The sequence below is a fragment of the Schistocerca serialis genome, chromosome 4 (genome assembly GCF_023864345.2).
Source record: "Schistocerca serialis cubense isolate TAMUIC-IGC-003099 chromosome 4, iqSchSeri2.2, whole genome shotgun sequence".
Taxonomy (NCBI): domain Eukaryota; kingdom Metazoa; phylum Arthropoda; class Insecta; order Orthoptera; family Acrididae; genus Schistocerca; species Schistocerca serialis.
In genome coordinates, this window is record NC_064641.1 from 366,345,498 (window position 1) to 366,368,383 (window position 22,886).

Genomic DNA, 22,886 nt, shown 5'->3' on the forward strand with positions numbered 1-22,886 from the left:
CACGCACGATCTCCAACGCTACTAGCGCCCGAGAGGAAAGACAAACACAGATGTGACAAAAGTCATCAGGTAAGTCCTAATATCGTGTCGGAACTCCTTTTGCCCTGCGTAGTGCACCAGCTCAGCATGGCATGATCTCAACAAGTCGTTGCAAGTCACCAGCAGAGATACTGAGCCAGGCTACCTCTATACCCATCCATAATTGGTAATGTATTTCCGATGAAGGATTTTGCGCACGAACTGACTTCTCAATTATGTCCCATAAATGTTCGATGGGTCGTCAAATCATTCGCTCTTATTGTTCAGAATGTTCTTCAAACCAGTCGCGAACAGCTGTCAAAAATGGCTCTGAGCGCTATGCGACTTAACATCTGCGGTCATCAGTCCCCTAGAACTTAGAACTACTCAAACCTAACTAACCTAAGGACATCACACACATCCATGCCCGAGGCAGGATTCGAACCTGCGGGCGTAGCGGTCGCGCGGTTCCAGACTGAAGCGCCTAGAACCGCTCGGCCACTCGGGCCGGCGAATAGCTGTCGGCTGGTGATATGCCACGTTGTCATCGATAGAAATTCGATCGTTATTGGGGAACATGAACTCCGTGAATGGCTGCAAATGGTCTCCAAGTAGGTTGATTTAACCATTTCTCGTCAATTATCGGTTCAGTTGGATCAGAGGACCCCGTCAATTCCATGTAAAACCACAGCCTACATCATTCTGGAGCCGCCACACCAGCTTGCAGAGAGCCTTTTTCTCACCTGGTTCCATGACTGGGGTGGGGTGTCTCCATCACATTCGAGCACTACCAACAGTTTTTTTCCCCAATAAGCACTCTTCTGACTAGTTTGATACGTCCCGCCACGAACTCCATTTCTGTGCCAACTTTTTCATTTCATAGTAGGACTTGCAAACTACGTCCTCAATATTTTTCTGTTTGTATTCTAATCTCTGTTATCCTCTACATTTTTATCCTCTACTGCCCCCGTTAATACAATGGAAGTTATTCCGTAATGTCGATAACAGATGTCCTACCATCCTGCCTCTTGTTCTAGTCAGTGTTTTTCATATATTCGTGTCCTCGCCGATTCTCCGGAGAACCTCCTCGTTCCTTACCTCATCAGTTCTTACCAACTGAATTCAGGACTCATCTGACTAGGTCACGACTTTCCAGTCGTCTAGGGTCCAACGGATACAGTCACGAGAGCAGGAGAGGCGCTGCAGGCGATGTCGTGGTGTTAGTAAAGGCACACGTGGTCGTCCGCGGCCATAGCCCGTTAACGCCGCATTTCGCCGCACTGTCCTAATGGATACGTTCGTCGTACGACCCACATTGATTTCTGCGATTATTTCACGCAGTGTTGCTTGTCTATTAGCACTGACAACTCTACACAAACGCCTCTGCTCTCGATCGTTAAGTGAAGGCCGTCGGCCACAGATTTGTTCGTGGTGAGAGGTGATGTGTAACTCTCGGCACACTCTCGACACTGTAGATCTCGGAATATTGAATTCCTAACGATTTATGAAATGGAATGTACCATGCATCTAGCTCCAACTACCATTCCGCGTTCAAAGTCTGTTAATTCACGTTGCGCTGCCAAAATCACTTCGTAAACTTAGGGATCTTATAATTAAATTTTACCCGAGACATTTACGTCTTATCTACGATAATGACAGAAGCTGAAGAAATGAATTAAAATTTGTGCTACAGCCAGGGCTCGAAACCGTGTCTTCTTACCTACGAAGGCTCCATCGCAGCACTGTTGCCAACAGTGCAACAATGTTGACCAGAGTGCTGCGGTGGTGTAATGGCCAGCCTTTCTTCTTACTAATCAAGAAATTTTAATTCATTTCTTCAGCTACCATCACTGTCGTACACTTCGGAAACCTTTTCACAAGAATCACCTGACTACAAATGACATCTCCACCAATATACTGCCCTTTTATACACTGTGTGCGTGAAACTAACATCATCCGCATATGTTCATAAAGCTATCTCGTGACTTTTGTCAAGTGAGTGTAGCTCATGTCGACTGAAACGAGCCTCTGATTGCCGTCAAAGTGAGTTATCAGCCCCTCTTCCAATGTGTAAGGCGCTCACCTTTCAAGCACTCAACAACGCTGCACGGCACACGCTGGTACTGTGATCGCCTTGGGCTGGTCGGGGCAACGACCCTGCCGGGCCGACCGGCCGCGCCGCCATCCGTTTCGCAGCCGGAGCGGTCATCGAGGCGCGGCATAACGAGGTAACGCGACCCGCCTGGCCACGCCCTCTGCTCTGGGGATATTCCGACGCTCCATCACGCGGCGTGTGCCTCCCCAAACCACGGCCTCGCCGGCTGGGTATACGGCCGTTCTTTCTCAATGGCTGCTCACGACATACCAGCCAACAACCCCACGAACAGCCGCTGTTGCTGACACGAGAAAGCGGACTCGTGGCCAAATTTGTAAAGTGATGACGTGGTCGCTGTAGTGTAGTGGCTGGGTCTGCTCCGAATCAGTACAGGATCAAGGCGAACGTTTAAAATAATCTTCCTGTAATCTCTGCGAGCCCAGTAGCATTCTGAATGGAATGCATTATTTACAGATTCCCTTATCTCTCGTACCCTAGCCACAGTTCCGTAATGCTACTGGGTTACTTGGCGCAAAATACGTATATCCTTTCATTAGCGTTGAAGTTACTGGTTGAAGCAATAGTAAATTAGTTAGGTTATTCGAACGGCACTTGAATTTATGAAACAAGTGAAGTACACAGTTTATTATCTATATTCCTGTCCTCGCCGATTCTCCGAGGCCGGCCGGTGTGGCCGAGCGGTTCTAGGCGCTACAGTCTGGAACCGCGCGACCGCTACGGTCGCAGGTTCGAATCCTGCCTCGGGCATGGATGTGTGTGATGTCCTTAGGTTAATTAGGTTTAAGTAGTTCTAAGTTCTACGGGACTGATGACCTCACATGTTAAGTAGAGGACCCCTTCAGCATTCAGCGTCATCCCCCACCTTAGGTCGCAGACGCGCAGTTCAAATGGCTCTGAGCACTATGGGACTTGACTTCTGAGGTCATCAGTCCCCGTGAACTTAGAACTACTTAAACCTAACTAACCTAAGGACATCACACACATCCATGCCCGAAGTAGGATTCGAACCTGCGACCGTAGAGGTCGCACGGTTCCAGACTGTAGCGCCTAGAGCCGCTCGGCCACTCCGGCCGGCCTTACCGTTTCAGTTCTTACCAACTGAAGTCAATGCCAGCAGCTGTCAGCACACCTGTTTCAGCGAGAAGTCTTCCTCCAATATTCAGACGATTCCAGCGAGGCGGTTTGTAAGTGTTTTCGATTTGCATCACAGTCGATGTAGAGTCATAGTGAGCGGACGCTGGTTCACCAAATGGTTTATACTTATGATATTGGAAGTGAGTAACAGAGTCGCCATCGAGAATTTTTTCTCTCTTATTCAGTTTGTAATTCATCTTCTTTTTCTTCATTCACCACACTGTCAGTGAGGGTTGACAGAGAACTATTTATAGCACTGTGTGTCCTAGTGATGATAGAATTTGTCGACAGTGCGGAATTAAAATATTTTCACATTTTTCAACATCTTCTTTTTCTTTTCAGACACAAAATGTTTTCTATATACGACAGCCATTACATATCCTGAAGTGTAATCCAATAGTTATTTCTTCACCATCGAAATCCATAACATTTCCGCCTTGATCTCTAATTGACATACTTAGTTCTGAATATATCTTGCCACTGAGGTGGGACTAGAGGGGGCAATGTTACTTCATAAATGAATTTTAGCCTGAGTTACGGCGGGAAACAGTCACGCAAATAACCAAATTCTATCAGTGCTTATGTTACCTCACTGTGCGACTGGTTGCAATTTCAGTCGATACAAGGAGAAAATAGCGCGACTGACAAAGGAAAAGTAACGTTCTTGCTAAATATTACACTTGCGTAAGCTGACGACATTAAATTACAAAAAAGAATTAGCGTCTCACGGTATATATTCCATAGATGATACTTATAACTAAGCAGCTAGGTAACAAATTATGAGAAGACACACTGCAAAAACTTCACAGATTTTGTTGCACAGAGCTAGGCTTTGGAGATAAATAAGGGACTCTTCGGAAAACTTCTTACACCTAGACAAAGAGTTTTTCAAAAGTGTCACATTAAATGAATGAAAGGCATACCAAAGTAAAATTTTGTGTGAAATCAGTCCCACTGAAATTCGCTCACATTAAAGTGTTCAAATGTTCCTGAAGTTATCGTGTCCGAGGACGGTTGTGGAGCAATAATGTTGGTCAATGTCATGTGTGTACGCGTTCAGTTCTAAAAATACCAGAGCTTAGTTTGTTGCCATTTCCACCTATCTGTCTTTCTCTCCCCTCTCTCTCGCTCTCTCTCTCTGTCTCTCTCGTCAAATCGACTCGTCAGGTAATACATACAGACATATTATTTTTGAGTTTCAATCTTTTGTTGACACAAGACCAGAAACCTTTTTAATATTTCGTGAAGCATTTAGAAACATATCTGTCAAAGTTGCAGTACTCATTGTTTTTGACTTTCTAAGCAGGCACATCTTCTGTGAACATTTTATAAATCATATGTTACCATTTTGATGTTTGTTGTTAAGACCAGGCACTTCCAGCTTGACAATGAACTATTTGCCAAACATATGTACTGCAACTGTCAGAGATTTGTTAATAAACTCTTCATGAAACAGACGTATTAGTTTTGTAGTTTTTACGTATTATAGTAAGGAAATTAGCTATGAAATCGAGGACCAACATTTACGCTAGAACGGAGGTGAAAACGTTTGCATCGGTAGTCATGATGTTCACTCTCAGTCGGCGGGGAAAACATTAACGAGGAAAAGTAAAGCTCTGTATAAGCTCTGTATCCTATATAGAGAGCTTTAAGTAAAACTTCACACAAGCGTCGCTGCGGTAAGTGAAATAAACAAGAACCGTCCCGTTCGGCGCTCGAAGTGGAACTGGACCACAACGACTACTCATGGACGGTACCTTCGCACAGATACACCAGTTACATAACAGACGAGTAAAACTTCTATTGCGATTTTCTCCGAATTGTCAGAGTAGTGCGCCTTACTTTCAACTTTTTTTTGCGCATTATGTTGTTTTAGTGGCCTACTAAAGACGTATAAAGTCTGAATTTAATCTGCGATCCCAACGTCGTGCTCTCCCTTTGTTACACTACTGGCCATTAAAATTGCTGCACCACGAAGATCACGTGCTACAGACGCGAAATTTAACCGACTGGAAGAAGGTGCTGTGATATGCAAATGATTAGCTTTTCAGAGCATTCACACAAGGTTGGCGCCGGTGGCGACACCTACAACGTGCTGACATGAGGAAAGTTTCCAACAGATTTCTCATACACAAACAGCAGTTGACCGGCGTTGCCTGGTGAAACGTTGTTGTAATGCCTCGTGTAAGGAGGAGAAATGTATATCATCACGTTTCAGACTTTGATAAAGGTCGGATTGTAGCCTATCGCGATTGCGGTTTATCGTATCGCGACATTGCTGCTCGCGTCGGTCGAGATCCAATATGGAATCGGTTCAGGAGGGTAATACGGAACGCCGTGCTGGATCCCAACGGCCTCGTATCACTAGCAGTCGAGATGACAGGCATCTTATTCGCATGGCTGTAACGGAACGTGCAGCCACGTCTCGGTCCCTGAGTCAACAGATTGGGACGTTTGCAAGACAACAACCATCTGCACGAACAGTTCGACGACGTTTGCAGCAGCGTGGAGTATCAGCTCAGAGACCATGGCTGCGGTTACACATGACGCTGCATCACAGATAGGAGCGCCTGCGATGTGTAGTCAACGACGAACCTGGGTACACGAATGGCAAAACGTCATTTTTTCGGATGAATCCAGATTCTGTTTACAGCATCATGATGGTCACATCCGTCTTTGGCGACATCGCGGTGAACGCACATTGGAAGCATGTATTCGTCATCGCCATACTGGCGTATCACCCGGCGTGATGGTATGGGGTGCCATTGGTTACACGTCTCGGTCACCTCTTGTTCGCATTGACAGCACTTCGAACAGTGGACGTTACATTTGTGTTGTGTTACGACCCGTGGCTCTACCCTTCATTCGATCCCTGCGAAACCCTACATTTCAGCAGAATAATGCACGACCGCATGTTGCAGGTCCTGTACGGGCCTTTCTGCTCTAGCCAGCACATTCTCCAGATCTCTCACCAAGTGAAAACGTCTGGTCAATGGTGGTCGAGCAACTGACTCGTCACAATACGCCAGTCACTACTCTTGGTGAGCTGTGGTGTCGTGTTGAAGCTGCATGGGCAGCTGTACCTGTACACGCAATGCAAGCTCTGTTTGACTCAATGTCCAGGCGTATCAAGGTCGTTATTACCGCCAGAGGTGGTTGTTCTGGGTACTGATTTCTCAGAATCTATGCACCCAAATTGCGTGAAAATGTAATCACATGTCAGTTCTAGTATAATATATATGCCCAATGAATACCCGTTTATCATCTGCATTTCTTCTTGGTGTAGCAATTTTAATGGCCAGTAGTGTAGTTGTGAAACGTATCTTACCACAAGTGGCATGTGATTGGGAGAATTTGGTGATTTCGTAGTCTTATGTCCATATGGTACTGTAGCCTTAAGTGATATAACTTACATGTAGGACCAGCATTGTGGAACACATCTCTACAAGCGTGACGGTTAACGCATGGGAATATTACTGTTTGTTCGTCTGCCTTTAAAGTTTCTTTTACAGTCTCATTTCTCTCAAAGCGAAAAAGTGAACCTACATTACATATTATACAGCTTAAAATCGACACATAGGATGTCCGTAATTAATGCTCCTGTAGAAAGGGAACCACTGCTCAGAATGACGTCAAATTTGAACAGCGTGTTATTGACGCGGGGGAATTGGGGGGTGGGGGGCGGGGGACGTCGTGGGAAAACAATTAACGCAGATTTGATCGACAGGTGGTGCTGTAAGCGTCGTAATATGCACACCAACAGACGCGCGGCAAACGGCTGTTCTTTAGTTTGCGTCCGAGATTCCCAAAACTGCTTTCCCCATGAAGGTCGCGCGCTGCTGGTAAAGCTTTTTTACAAGAAGGTGACTGTAAACCACTAGCCCTGCAAAGTTCCGGACACTCAGGTGTATGAAAAAAGGCTTTGATCCGATGTATGGTAATGGTCTGGAGGAAAAGATTACAGCCGGCCGAGGTGGCCGAGCGGTTCTAGGCACTACAGTCTGGAACTACGCGCCCGCTACGGTCGCAGGTTCGAATCCTTCCTCGGTCAGGGACGTTTGTGATGTCCTTAGGTTAATTAGGTTTAAGTAGTTCTAAGTTCTTGGGGACTGATAACCTCAGAAGTTAAGTCCCATACTGCTCAGAGCCATTTGAACCATTTTTCTGAAATGATCACAAAATTCGAAAAGGCACGTTCGTTTGAAGTGCAGCGTAGCAGAGAAAGGAAAGCAGTTGATCCTACGTCTGTCGAAGATGTGGCCGCAACACTGCAGGAGGCGCCAAGTGGTGGTGCGCGAACATGCAGTGCACGAAGGATTGCCCGAACGCTGCACATGCCTGCGAGGCGGTCCATAAAATCATACAAAACTTCCAGCATTGCTAACCATACAGAATCGTCCACGTTCAGGAGCTGATCCCAGCTGACCTGCGAGCAGGACAGACGTTCGTTCTGGAATTCCTTGCTCCCATGGAAGAGGACAATGAATGGCCGTGAAATATTATGTGGACAGAGTAATTTCATTTCCATCTCCAAAGACATGTCGATACGCAAAATTGCAGAATATGCGTAACAGAAGAACTGTACACATCAGCCGGTACCACTTCATTCTGCAAATGTGACTGTGTGCTGTGGGTCAACGGTATTGTCCATCGCAGGGCGCTATTTTTCCGAGGAGTCCTGCCGGTCCTGTTAGCTACACTGTTACTGGTAAACGCTATGAGAGTCTTTCGCGCGCCATCGTCATTACAACCCTTCACAGCGTGGATATGGTGGTAGGATCCTTTTTCTGTGAGGTAGCGCTCCTCCGCACATTGCAAAGCCAGTGAAGTGGCTGCTGTAGAGAGATTTCCGAAATGCTAGATTTGTCTGCTGTTATTTTCCCTACGGTCTGGTCGTCCAGATTACTTGATCTCAATCCGTGTGGCTTCTGGCTGTGGGGTTATCGGAAAGACGTTGTGTTTAGTGCTCCAATTATGAACGTGGCTGAAGTGAAGGCACTCAGAACGCAATGCATTCTGAACTTTGTCTCCAATACACACCGATTTGTTGTGGAAAATTCTGGCACTCGGTTTCAACTTGTGGCACGAAACGGTGGACAACATACTGAATGTGTCCTGCACCAGTCTCGCGACAGTTAGAAATCGGTGTCAGTTTGCTTGTTATGCGGCTTTGTGCTCTAAGACAATTAAAAACCGACGTCGTTTTCAATGCAGTTTGTGGACTCAGGATGATTCAAAATCAGTTTTTCCCATCAGATTTGATACTTCCCTCCCGTGGTGGATGCGTTTACCTAACTTGTGCAGTGAAGCACAGTGAGCAGTATGAGTAGGTGTGATGTGCAACACGAACTATGCCCGCCGTATTGCGATTCATTTGTCATTTGTAGCCGACCCTATTTACAGCGCCATCTATTGGACAAATAATTGTTAAATTTTTTTGTTTCGTAATGTTTCTCCTTGCGCCAATAACATGCTATTCGATTTTGACTTCATTCTGACCAGTGGCTCTCTTTCTACCGAGCGGTCTCAGGCACCTTGCCGCGGTTCGCGCAGCTCCCCCCGTCGGAGGTTCGAGTCCTCCCTGGGGCATGGCTGAGTGTCTTGTCCTTAGCGTAAGTTAGTTAGTTAGTTTAAGACAGATTAAGTAGTGTGTAAGCCTAGGGACCGGTGACCTCAGCAATTTGGTCCCATAGAACTTACCACAAGTTTCCAAAATTTCTCTTTGTACAACGTTTTGAAACTGGAATTTTGATTATTGGCACACTGTGTACTTCACTTAAAATCTCGAAGCTTTTGGCGGTCTTACTGCAATCAATGTTCACTTTTACTTTGATTATTTTAATTTTTTTCTCAGTATCTTCGTAGCCATTCTTAATGTTCTATGACTCCATCTCTGTCGAAAAGAATGTCATGTAGTTCGTAAGTTCCACGTTTTATAGTAACTCTGTTCATAATTTACTAATCGCCTAACCGAGTATAGAAGTAGAAATTATTGTTTCTCAACGTAATATTCGGTTTGCAAGAGTAAGAAAATAATTAAAATAAGTGATTCTGTATGTGCCATCAGAAAGTTTAGCGAGGAGTTAAAGATAGCAGTTATAACCGACGTTTTACCCGACAGGTTAAACCTTAAAAATGTGTGCAATAGCATCCATTTTGATATTGACAGTATGTTCTAAAAATGTATTGTAGTACTATAGTTATTATTCACTGTACAGTTTTTGAGGAGAGGGAGTAGGGGTGGAATGGGAACACGGGGACATGCAGGAATGAAGGATAGGGACGAGAAGTGAGGGGGGAAGGAGTGGGCAGGGAAAAGGAGAGAGGAGTTCAAAGCCATATTTTGTCCAGAATAAACACTGAATTCCCACTGAAGTCTGATTTTGGGCCCTGACATTGCCGCCGCACGTACGGTCTGCAAGCAGCTACCACACCACGTGTCTCTGCGTGGCGATAAAATTCGCTTTAAAGTTTCTATCTATGACTATAATGAAGGGCAAAAATCAATATTCAAGTACATGTAGATCTCTACACTGCCTCTCAGCATGCCAAAAATATATTCTTACATTTAATTAGGACCAGAGCATCGTTAACTTTCTTTGAAACAGGAAAAATTTTCCCGTTCACAAACAGCTTCAAACTTATGAAGTCATATCTAAAAACTATCGAACTCACAACAATACTTTCATTTCATTGACTACCAAAATACTTGGCTCGGCAATGAATCTTTTCATTGTTGCATACTGTATTGAATTTGCTGTATACAAGCTTTTGTAAACGCTGTTTTTACAGAACTATGTTAACATTCAGCTCGTAATAAGCACGAAGTTTAAAACCTCTATCTCCTACAAAAATAATGTAAAAATTCTGAAATTTACGTATGATGCATCTCTTGGTATTATTTCTAGATCAGTCAAATATCTTTCCTTAATTTTAATTACTGCGGGTTTAAGTTTGTTATTAAAATTGGGGAAATTTTTGTGTTTGGGAAAAGTTCTTTCTTGTCATTACGTATAACGAAAAGTGTTACCGACATTGAAATAACTTCTTGAAGTCTACACAAAATGAATTTTTTTTTAAAATCGCAGCCTAACGTACCATAAGGAGGTGACAGCAGCTGGCTGAACAACATTTCTTAGTCTCACTACAAGAAAGAGAAAGTAATCGAAACAGATTCACAACCGTTAAGATTTAACGGTAGTGAGAAATACATTAAAGTAGCTACACACTAGCCTGGTGCAATGTGAAAACACCGCTTAAAGCAGAGTCATTCGAATTACCGGTGTCGCTGCTCGTACTGATAGATGTAGTCAAGTCTTCGATGCGGTGTTGTTAATATGCCTGATTTATTTTATGTTTCCTGTATCATTCCTGATACATGTTTCACAAGCCCGCATCTCGTGGTCGTGCGGTAGCGTTCTCGCTTCCCACGTCCGGGTTCCCGGGTTCGATTCCCGGCGGGGTCAGGGATTTTCTCTGCCTCGTGATGGCTGGGTGTTGTGTGCTGTCCTTCGGTTAGTTAGGTTTAAGTAGTTCTAAGTTCTAGGGGACTGATGACCATAGATGTTAAGTCTCATAGTGCTCAGAGCCATTTGAACCATTTGTACATGTTTTACTGCTTTGTGTTAGTCATCTGGTACAATTTTTTTGATTGCGTCTTTCAAAAGGCGTTCCACTTCAGTCAAGGTATTTTTTTTTTAAATTCTCGACAATAATGTGACGTTTGATATGATCCCAAATGTGTTCTAATACGTTCAAATGACAACGGTACGGTGTGACTATCTGAGCACGTTATGCCCGCATTATTTTGCTATTTTTTCCATAAGGTAAACTGGACACGCAGGTTTTTGTTGTGATACAAGTTCTGTTAATCATGCAATTTTCATATGGCGATCAACAAGTGTGTTACGTTTTTCTAGCCAGCAAACGATGTCCTTCTTCCTCATTGCCTTTGTGGGCACCTGATATTGCATAACACAATGATATGGAGCGTTATCCGTAGCAACTAAAGGGTTTTTTGGTTAAGTTTCGAAGCAAGGCAGTCCACAAAATCACCTCTACGTGGGTAGTCGGAGGTCTTATAAGAAATGAATAAGAGCAGACAATCAGGAATGAAAGCATTTGAATATCCGGTAATCGCTACAATAATTCTCTTCCCTCTGCAGATCGGAGCTGCCGTACAACAGCTGATGGTCTTGTCCGTCCAGCATTCTTTCCAGCATTTTTTTTTAAATTCAACCATGTTTCATCGAGCCAAACGATATCATCAAAATTCATGCATGTCAGAAGGGCGCTGTCGTTTGAAGATGCAGTCGCTGTATAAACACAGACATTGACCATTAATGCATCCTGCCTCGACAGGTTAAAACGACGGTGTAATATTTGCCTTCTTGTGCGGGAAACACGAATTGTGGGAGCATAAAGGTTGTGACTGGGAGACGTAAGTGAAGTGAAATGTATGTTTTGACGTAGAATCCGAACATGCAACAACGGTTCCTATTTGAAAATACAAAGCTGAACCCCACCCACGCAGGAGGGCGGTGCAGACCGACGTCCCTTTTATTAATATTAACTTCTCACCTGGAACATATTTTGATATGACAAGTCATTTTCGAGATATTTAGTTGTCTCAAGTTAAAACGAATAAACTGCATCATCTGCTACGCTATCTGATAGGACTAACACCTTTGTTATTTGAAATCGTTAGCAATTAAGGAGAAACAATAAATACATCTGTTTACATTTAAAGATACTATCATTTAACAGTGGCCTGGAAAAAGGGAATACTTTAACCAATAAGGACTGTGCAACGTCTCCCTCTGATTACTTGCTTACTTACTCCTTGGCTCTGCAGCCCATGTAGGGCCTTGGCATCTCTGATGATCACAGCCCAATCCTGACGATTTTCTGCTCATCTCCTGACAGCACTCAAATCATTTTCCACATCCTCCAGCCATCGTTTCTGCGGGCTCGCTTTGCTCCTTTTGCCACCTGGATTTCCTGTGTAAACCTTTTTGACAGCTCTACATGGCCCAGCCATCTCAATCCTTTACACTTAATTTCAGTCACCAAGTCAGGATTTCTACACAGTTCATTGTTTCTCCTTATCCTCCTCTGTCCCGACTCATACACGGCTCCAAAAATCTTTCTTAATATTTTTCTCTCCCATCTTCTCTTCTTGTTTCGTGTTTCTGAGCCATGCGTTAACACCGGTCTTGTCTTTTTCAATTTCCAACGACATAGGGCAGAGAGGGCTCTAGAGGCGTGGTGAAGCCAGTCTCCCTAAGGGAGTAAATCTGATACAAATCCACGCCCTCCAGGTTGGGGGTTGATCATGGGGCTAACAACCCCATACCGGAAAAAAACATGTTATTACGAAACTCAAAGATAGGAACCCTCTGATTACCGCGCCAATAATATTCTTCTCGCACTGTACAAGGCCGTCGAATACTCGCTCCGAGTTCAGATACCGACTATTTCACTACCACTAACCTTCTACACGAATGCCAACCAGGCTTCCGCAAAATCTTAGCACAGCATGTGCTTTAATAAAGGTACACTTCAGATTGAAGCAAAGCCTTTGTTGCTCTTGAACTTCATTTTACTTTCAAACATGGCACGCTAAATTACTCTCTAAGTGCTGCACGGAGGGTTGGCTCAACCTAATTGTCACCAACAGTTTATCATCTGTGAGACCACAAAGTTACAATGGAGAAAGCTAATGTAGCGCATATCCCACGGTTTGATGTCAGTCTGATGTTGTGGTCTTTACTTGGCGCAGCTCTGTTGTCAGATTACAGCCGTTTCTGATGACAGTACGCTGTACTTTGTGTTCATTGCGGCAGATTTTGCGAGCACCTACCTGAACTCTATGAGTCTGTTGATGAAGGAGGACTTGTTGAGCTCCCCCTCAAAGCCCGGCAACGAGACTGTGGGCCACGAGTCCATGGTTGCAAGCGCCTCATCCGTCACCAGGAAGCGCTGCGTCAGGTTGGACCTGCAACACCACCGAAATCCAGTCAGCGACCAAGCTGCAACGAAGTCTGCAGGACGACTCGTCACGTAACAGGACGTCTATGAGCGGACATTACTTTACGAAAATTACACATTTTAAATTGTTCTTTTTCTTCCCTATATTGTTCTTTGAGCCCTTCACTCCTTACTGGGCCGGCCGCGGTGGTCTAGCGGTTCTAGGCGCTCAGTCCGGAGCCGCGCGACTGCTACGGTCGCAGGTTCGAATCCTGCCTCGGGCATGGATGTGTGTGATGTCCTTAGGTTAGTTAGGTTTAAGTAGTTCTAAGTTCTAGGGGACTGATGACCATAGATGTTAAGTCCCATAGTGCTCAGAGCCATTTGAACTCCTTACTGGACTCAGCTGTCCTCAATCTAACAAGACCTACCACTCAGCGAAAAGTTTTAATAAATTAAATTGTTTCTAGCCTTTTGAAAGTCGAAGTATTGTACATTTATCTTTGATCGTAAAACTGAAAACATTCGTTCGAATTTTGCATCACAACAACGAAGAGAAACAGCAACGAGTCACAAGGATGGTTTAACAAGGTTTAGTTTGATCAAACCATGACCGGTTTCGGGTTTTTTACAAATCAATCTTCAGATAATTGTTACATGTTTTGTTGTTTTCTTGCTGGGGCCTCGTTTTGTATCCGTTAGTGGTTTGCTGCACTAGAATGGACAGAAAACGTTTTTTCGCTGTTTGGTAAAGCTTACGACAGATTTATTTCTTATCACTTCTATCGAAGTGTTTAAGAAAAGGCTTTAAAGTTATTTAAACTTACTTATCTGCTGTATGCGCCTGTGTGACGAAGTCGCCCTATGTGTTTGTTTCGAATTTTGAAATCAACATATTTGCGAACGTCCAATATGCGAGTCTTGTTCAGTTTACTGAAAAAAACCTTACACCACTACATGATCTATTTAATGGCAGCACACACGATAAACATTTACAAAGCCTGGCCCAGCTTCTCGTGAGTCACATAAACATTGTTTTCAAACATCTTACAGTCATAAAGATGTTAGGTTACTCATGCTGTGAGCGTAACCAGTGGATACAAGACGAGCCCGCAACAAGAAAACAACGAAACGTATAACAACCGTCTGAAGATGGATTTGTAAGAAATCAGAGACTATGGTTTGATCCAAATAAACCTTAAACCATATTTGTGGGTGGTTGCCGATTCATTTACAAAACTTAAAAACTTATAGTATTACTACCACGATTCCCAACATGTCAATTTTTGGCAAAATAGTGTGACTGTAATTTTTTCGTTCGTTTACGGGGGGGGGGGGGGGGGTAAATGCTAAAGGGATACTCTGAAAATCACATTTAAGTGCCTGGCAGAGGGTTCATCGAACCACCTTCACATTTATCTATTATTCCAATCTCGTATAGCGCGCCGAAAAAATGAACACCTATATCTTTCCCTTATTTTATTGTGGTGATCGTTCCGCCCTATGTAGGTCGGTGTCAACAAAATATTTTCGCATTCGGACGAGAAAGTTGGTGATTGGAATTTCGTGAGAAGATTCCGTCGCAACGAAAAATGCCTTTCTTCTAATGATTTACAGCCCAAATCCCAATTATTTCTGTGACGCTCTCTCCCATGTTTCGCGATAATACGAAACGTGCTGCCTTTCATTAAACTTTATCGATGTACTCCGTCAGTCCTACCTGGTAAGGATCCCACACAGCGCAGCAGTATTCTAAAAGAGGACGGACAAGCGTAGTGTAGGCAGTCTCCTTAGTAGGTCTCTTAAATTTTCTAAGTGTCCTGCAAATAAAACGCAGCCTTTGGTTAGCCTTCCCCACAACATTCTCTATGTGTTCCTTCCAATTTAAGTAGTTCGTAATGGTAATTCCTAGGTATTTAGTTGAATTTACGGCTTTTAGATTAGACTGACTTATCGTGTAACCGAAGTTTAACGAGTTCATTTTAGTACTCATGTGGATGACCTCACACTTTTCGTTATTTATGGTCAACTGCAACTTTTCGCACCATTGGGATATCTTTTCTAAATCGTTTTGCATTTTGTTTTGGTCTTCTGATGACTTTATTAGTCGATAAACGACATCAGAAAACAACCGAAGACGGCTGCTCAGATTGTCTCCGAAATCGTTTATGCAGATAAGGAACAGCAAAGGGCCTATAACATCACCTTGGGGAACGCCTGAAATCACTTCTGTTTTACTCGATGACTTTCCATCAATTACTACGAACTGTGAACTCTCTGACAGGAAATCGCAAATCCAGTCACATAACTGAGACGATATTCCATAAACACGCAATTTTACTACGAGCCGCTTGTGTGGTACAGTGTCAAAAGCCTTCCGGAAATCCAGGAATACGGAATCGATCCGAAATCCCTTGTCAATAGCACTCAGCACTTCAAAGTGATCTCTCAGGTTCTCTCGGCGTGACTGATTAATGTTGTGTTTCCGGGTGTTCAGCCGCGCTGTTGTTTCCGTTTTATGCACAACATATCGTCCAGCAACCCAGCCATCATTTTCAGGTGCTGCGAGTTTTGCTGTTAAGTGTACTCAGTGCCTGCACTCCAGCCAGACTGTGAACATTTGTTTGTCTCGCATCGCAATTTATAGTCGAGTTCCACTTCCGATTCCCATTGCGCCCTTTGATCATCTTTTGTTTTTCGCAGCCCACATCGATATCTCGTGAAACGCTGATTTCCTCAGCGTTTCCCAGCTCTTGTGGAGACGATGCCAGGCGAGGCAATAAATTCAGTACCGAATACCAAACCTCGTTTAAATTCACAGCTCCGTCTCTGTTTATTAGGTTTTCCGGGGTCTTTATTTCAATAAACTCCTTAATTCTACATCTAAGTGATTACTCTGCTATTCGCAATTGTCTGGCAGAGGGTTCACTGAACCACCTTCAAGCTGTCTCTACCGTTCAACTCTCGAACGGCGCGCGGGATAAACGAGCGCTTAAATTTTTCTGTGCGAGCCCTGATTTCTCTTATTTTATCGTGATGATCATTTATCTCTATGTAGGTAGGTGCCAACAGAATTTTCCCGCATTCGGAGGAGAAAACTGGTGATTGAAATTTTATGACAAGATCCCGTCGCGACGAAAAACGCCTTTGTTTAATGATTGCCACTCCAATTCACGTATCATGTCTGTGGCACTAACTCCCCTATTTCGCCATAATACAAAACGAGCCGCCCTTCTTTGAACTTTTTTGATGTCATCCATCAGTCCCACCTGATGCGGATCCTACACCGCGCAGCAATACGCCGGAATAGGGCGGACATGTGTGGTATAAGCAGTCTCTTTAGTATATTGTTGCACCTTCTAAGTGTTCCGCCAATGAATCGCACTCTTTGATTTGCTCTACCCACAACGTTATCTATATGATCGTTCCAATTTAGATTACTTGCAATTGTAATCCCATAATATTTGTGTGACTTATCGCGTAATCGAAATTTAGCGGATTTCTTTCAGTACTCATGTGAATCACTTCACACTTTTCTTTATTCAGGATCAATTGTCACTTTCAGCAACACACAGATATCTTATCTAAATCATTTTGCAGTTCGTCTTGGTCATCTGATGACTTTACAAGACGGTAAATCACAGCATCACCCGCAAATAATCTAAGAGGGCTACTCAGATTGTCTCCTACGTCGTTAATATAGATAAGGAACAATAGAGTGCGTATAACACTTCCTTAGCGAACGTCGGATATTACTACTGTTTTACTCGATGACTTTCCGTCTATTACTACGAACTGTGACGTTTCTGACAGGAAATCACGAATCCGGTCACACAACTGAGGCGATATTCCATAGGCACGCAGTTTGGTTAGAAGACGCTTGTGAGGAACGGTGTCGAAAGCTTTCTGGAGATCTAAAAAATTACTGTATCTCAGAAAGTTTGGCAGTGCTCAGTAACAGCTGAACTTCCCTCGCTGTTTTAGACGGCCCCGTCGCTGTCTTTTTTTTTCTTTCTATCTCGCCTAGACTGTTTTAACAACTTGGGACATTCACGTGAAATGCGATACACACCCGGATCATCTTTAACATTGAAAAAACACTGGATGCCTTGTTTCCATGAGAGTCTACGGATCTTTCCTGCTATTGCACCAGCGTAAGGTAGATATGCGATCTTAGCTTCTCTTTCTCAGATTCCGTTGCATCTTCCTTCTTGATTTTGACAACAACATCCGCTAAATTTAACGATCTTTCGTTGACGATCTCACGTTCTGTTAAAGTTGTTTTTGTGTTTTTGAATGGTTATTTTCTCCTAAGGATTTCCTTGCTGTTAAATTTCTTTTTGTTTTTTTTAGGAAGATTGAAATGAGACACGTTGTACAAGTATTGGGCCATACAGCAAGGCTGAATAAAACACAGCTCCGTAAAACACGTCGGTGTGATCCCACGAACTTAAACAGTTCGTCTTGCTGATCTTGCCTATCTGAATCTTAATGGAATCTAATGATGTCACCAGAATTAGGAAACGCATCGTTAGGCACGGAACATACTTTGGACCACCGCCCACCACCCACGAAAGAAAATTAAATGAGTTTCTCTTCGCTCTCGTACACTATCTAATCGAAAGCACCCGGAAACCCCTACGTTGAGCATCAGATGCGATCGACAGCGAGAGACGACTGGATACGCGACACTCCAGCAACAACAGCAGCATCGGGGGAAAAGCTGTGTCCTGCGTGCGAGCGGCCATCTCGCGCTACAAGACGGCTGCTTACAGCTGACCAGCTGTTTCTATAAAACGGCGCCCCTAAACTGTAGAATGCTGTAGATGGAGAGTAAGGCTGCAAAATTAGCTTCACGTAGGTAATTAAAAGGGAAAAGGAATGCTGTACATGAAATTTACAAAGGGACGAATCTTCATAGAGAATTTTGTAATCTATATAATCAGCTACTATCACCAGACAAATTCTTCGAATAGACGTGAATGAGTGAATGAGCAGAGTACAATACAACAAGAAGTGAGTTACTGGTGTTGTTTAAACTTTATAAAGAACACATGCAAAGGAAGACTATCCACAAAAAGTAACACAGATTCAGGCGAAGGCAGCCATGTTTGTATTCCAGATGAAGCAGCAAATAAAGTGCGAAAACCTTTCGTCAGCGCAAAGAAGCGACTGAAAGAAACAGACGCTACAGTTTCATCAGTTTACGTTGGAGAAGTAGGGCAGCTCTCAATCCAGGCTACGCCTTAGTATCATCGTTATCATCACACAGAAGTGCGAAACAAACGTTGCATTATATTAGGAGCAAATATATGGGCACTGCGCAAGATCGTACAAATTCTGGAGGAATATTCTTCCAAGAAAATAATTTGCTGATGAAAGATTTAGCAATTTTTTTACTTGCAGATGATAACTGGGGATCGTATGACAGAATACTAGTGTTTGCCAGCGAAAAGGGAAAATCATGTTTATCAAACTACGAATCATTCTTTTTGAATGGAACGTTCAAGAGTTCAAGCAAACAGTTTGAACAGCTGTTTGTGCTCCACGCCGACCTTAATAGTTCTTGGGAGGAAATTAACACCATTCCAGCTGTTCATGTTTTGTTGCCAAATAAAAAGCGAGAAACATGAAGTTTTCTTTTAAAGCTATCAAAACTAATGTGCCTGGATGGAACCCTGCATCTCTGATGATGGACTTCGAAATTGCCATCGCCCAAGCAGCTAACAGTTTGTTTCCTGGAACAGAGACTGCTGGTTGCAATTATCAGTTTAATCAATGTTTGTGGAAACAAGTACAATGTTGCAGCCTCGTTCCAACCTACAAGGAAAACAAGAAACTACACATCGACATAAAAATGGGTTCTGTTCGAGACATCTTCCCTTGGAAATGTTGGGATGAGAATACGCCTGAAAACCAAAAGCTTCAGGACTTTTATCATATATTGTGGAACTGTGGCTCGATAACGAACATATGCCAAGAGAGATGTGGAACTGCAGTGAACGGCGCCATCGCACCAATAACTTCTCAAAATGGTGGAACCGAAGAATATACACATTGATATCAAAAATTCATCCGAATATTTCCTCTTTGCTGAAAAATCTGAGAAAATGCAGAGTACCACTGCCACTAGTTTCACCGATTGATTTTAAACCTTGATGGAAACAAAAGAAAAAAGTCAGAAATGAAGACTGACGAAACGATTGCAGAGCCTTTAAAAAAACTCCAAACTGATGGGAATCAAACACAATTTCTGACTTGTGTGGCCTACTCATAGAAATTACAATGACAAAGAAAACGTCAGAATCGTTGAAACGCCGGCCGAAGTGGCCGTGCGGTTAAAGGCGCTGCAGTCTGGAACCGCAAGACCGCTACGGTCGCAGGTTCGAATCCTGCCTCGGGCATGGATGTTTGTGATGTCCTTAGGTTAGTTAGGTTTAACTAGTTCTAAGTTCTAGGGGACTCATGACCTCAGCAGTTGAGTCCCATAGTGCTCAGAGCCATTTGAACCAATCGTTGAAACATTTGTAAATACTGAGAAGTAGTTAAATGTAATCATTGGCAATCCTGTAAATGATGTAAAAAAATTTAGTGGGGGACGAAAAGAGAGTATCTCCTCGTGATGTTCCCTGGAAACTACAAAAAAGTCGAAAAAATATCCCTTGAAACGTGTAAAATATTTCCTAATAAAGACTGACAAGACTATCTCAAATACCAAGCGTTTTCTAGGAAATAATAGCAGCATTCGCCTTGAGAGATTCATAGAATCAAAATCTGTATGGGCGGTTACCGAATACAAAATCTTTGCAGCGGAATCGCAGACAAACGTAATGCAATGAAATCCATACTTCGTCCATCCGTTAGAAGATGAGCAAACCAGAGTGAAACTAGCAAAAGGAAAATAAGTTATCATGAAAACATGACTGATCGGACTTTTGCAACCTTTCAACATCTATGTCGTGTATTACAGCAGGCCTATTAAGGAAGCGGCTAGGAGAACAAGATCGGTCACCCTCGCTCGTGCCTGTGTTGTGAGTGCTCGCGTAGAAATGGGACGGCCAGTCGTCATTACGTAGCGCAGCACGGCCGATTGGTAGGGCAGAAGCGCAAACAATGTGCTGCCTTGAGAGAAATGACCATAATTAGGTTCGGCGAAACCTCAGATACCAACATACAGTGTATACGGCGCAGTGCTTAAGGGGGCCCCTACTCCAGGGGCTTCGCCAACGTCTGGTAAGCCTGCTATTGCGTGGGTAATGAAGACGATGTTCGTGCGACACTGACTTGGGCGGCGACACATGGGGAGGCATCGGGCAGATCTCTTAACATTTCCAAATCGAAGATTCTGCTCATTGGTGAGGGTCAACCTGAGAGATATGTCGCTCCTCTAAGTGTGGCCACCAGCGTCCGCCGTTTGGGCATTGATTTTATTAACGACCTCCATCATTCAGCGGCAACCAACAGTAGACGTCTCCTCAAAACCATCAAGGCTGGCCTTGTGAACCACCGGCTTAGATCCCTCGACATTGTACAGCGTGCGCAATATGTGAATGTTTACCACGCCTCACGCATCCCCCATGTGGCACAAGTGTTCCCGGTTCCGATTCCCCTCGCACGTCGTATGTGGATGGCGATGGGATCCTTTGTCTGTACCGGGAGGTTATTTAAAGTTCAATAGTCCTCCCTTGCCCTCCCGCGGGAGCGTGGTGGGGTGGGCTTATTCCATGTGCCAGACGGAGTTAGGGCACTCTTTGTTGGCTTCCAACTGGAAGCCTGGCGTCGCTGCCCGACGATCCTGACCGGACTGCTTTTGCATGAACACGAGCCAGTCTCCATGTCAGCCCCAGTCATGCTATCAGACATTCTACCCCCCTTTATTACTTTCGGCACTTCTTTCTAGAAGTGGGTTACATCCAGTACTCCTCACCCCTTTCAGATATACGCCAGTCAAAGACTCTACACGATTAATTACAAATGTGTCGAATCCGCAAACCCATGGAACACAAGTTTCCCCAGTTCATATGGCGTCGTGTGTGAAAAGCGGTACATGCCGGTTATCTCGACACCAGCGTCCAGTCCACTTGCTATATCACCGTCAATGGCAAATAGGCCAACCAGTTTCGTTTGCACCGCACCCGCCTCGCTGACACACCCTTCTGTGTACACTATGGTGTAGAGGACACAGACGCCCATCCGTTCTCCACGTCTGGAGGCTCTCGCAGCGTATCTTGGCTTTACTTACCTGACAGACACCTGTTCAGTTCACTTTCCTGACTCTTTTATTCCCGGATGTGATTCCTTACCCTTCAACAAATCTAACGCTGTGAACTGGATACGTGGTCATACGGTCCGCTACCTTTTCGGCCCCGACGAGACAGAAGAACTAGGTTATTGGACGTACCTTAACGATCGACATTGTTTACTTGTTCGCAACCCCAGATACAAGCAGCTCTTTTCCAGTTTTCTACGGAGCGCCTTTCACGACCCGCCTTCCGGCTGGAACGTCCAAGCCATGAGAAGTTGATGCTTTTTTGCCGGCATGATGTTCTGAATGCACTACGAACGGAATCTCCGTTAAAATTTCGAGAAGACACGTTTGGATGTTCCGCTAATCGGAAGGCGCGAGCGACTCTTGGAATTCTAGTACGTAGAATAATTTAAAAAAGTAATAAATAAATAAATAAATGAATGAATAAATAAAAATAAAAAATTAAAAACAGGGGAAATTCCACTCAAAATTTAAGTTTTGTTCTACTTTGCCGATAGCAACTAAAGTTTAAAATCGCATCTATTATGTAAAGAAGGAGCACTACCCAGGTTTAGGAGTCCATAACTTCACTGGTTTTAGAGTCTTGAATTTTTAATGTGATTTCAATAGTATTCTTGAAAACCAACTTTCGGTACTCACAGCACAATTTTCGCATGACAGATTTTTGAGGTACATTCTCAAGACATAGTTCTACGGTTCTGTGCATTCATTTTATGAGAAATATTATTAATTTTTGTTTTCAGTGTTTATTTCAAATTCGAGCCTTAAATTTTCTTTAATTATCGATATATAAATATGATGATAAAATAAATGACATACATTTTAGATAATATTAATGCGTAGAAGTACGCAAACACATCAAAACTAGTTCCAAAAAGTTGATACTGAGCTTAGAACAACAAACTTATTGTAAAACGGATTTCAACATTTTTATCAGAAAATGAATGTTACTACAAGACACATACCCATTAAAATTCACCTGTATGATAATGTTTTCCCTTCTTCCTTATGTGAGGCTGCTTCTTGTAATTCCAAGATCAAGGTAGTCTTTCTGTTGAATTTTCTGAATAAAAACCTACTCACAGTCTTCTTCAGGTGGTACAGTGGTGGGGATATCTGATCGTACGCCAATGCCTGTTTCCTTCGAGCTTGTTGATTGCACTGAACAGGGCTTCATTGTATTCTCTAAATTTTTATTTACACAGTGAACAGGCAAAGGAAGTGATTTCCAACAATTGACTGCCAATTGTTTCCCTTCGGTTTTCCTGGAAATCTTGCAACTGGTTTTTCCCAGTTTCAGTTTATGCCAAGTTCTGTGTTAAACTGGTTCCGTCTGATGGTGATAGAAACCAAAAATTATCCTTGGCATCTTTCCGTGTG

The 22,886-nt window shown here is 43.5% G+C and overlaps 1 protein-coding gene across 1 annotated transcript in view; it reads right to left on the minus strand.

Annotated features, from left to right (window-relative positions):
- The window catches only part of LOC126474185 (receptor-type guanylate cyclase gcy-19), a 438,242-nt gene that overhangs the window by 255,121 nt on the left and 160,235 nt on the right, over nucleotides 1–22,886 (minus strand). Inside the window, exon 3 of the mRNA XM_050101647.1 lies at nucleotides 13,131–13,265. Coding sequence (XP_049957604.1) covers nucleotides 13,131–13,265 — 135 coding nt within the window. The remainder of the gene's footprint in view (nucleotides 1–13,130; nucleotides 13,266–22,886) is intronic.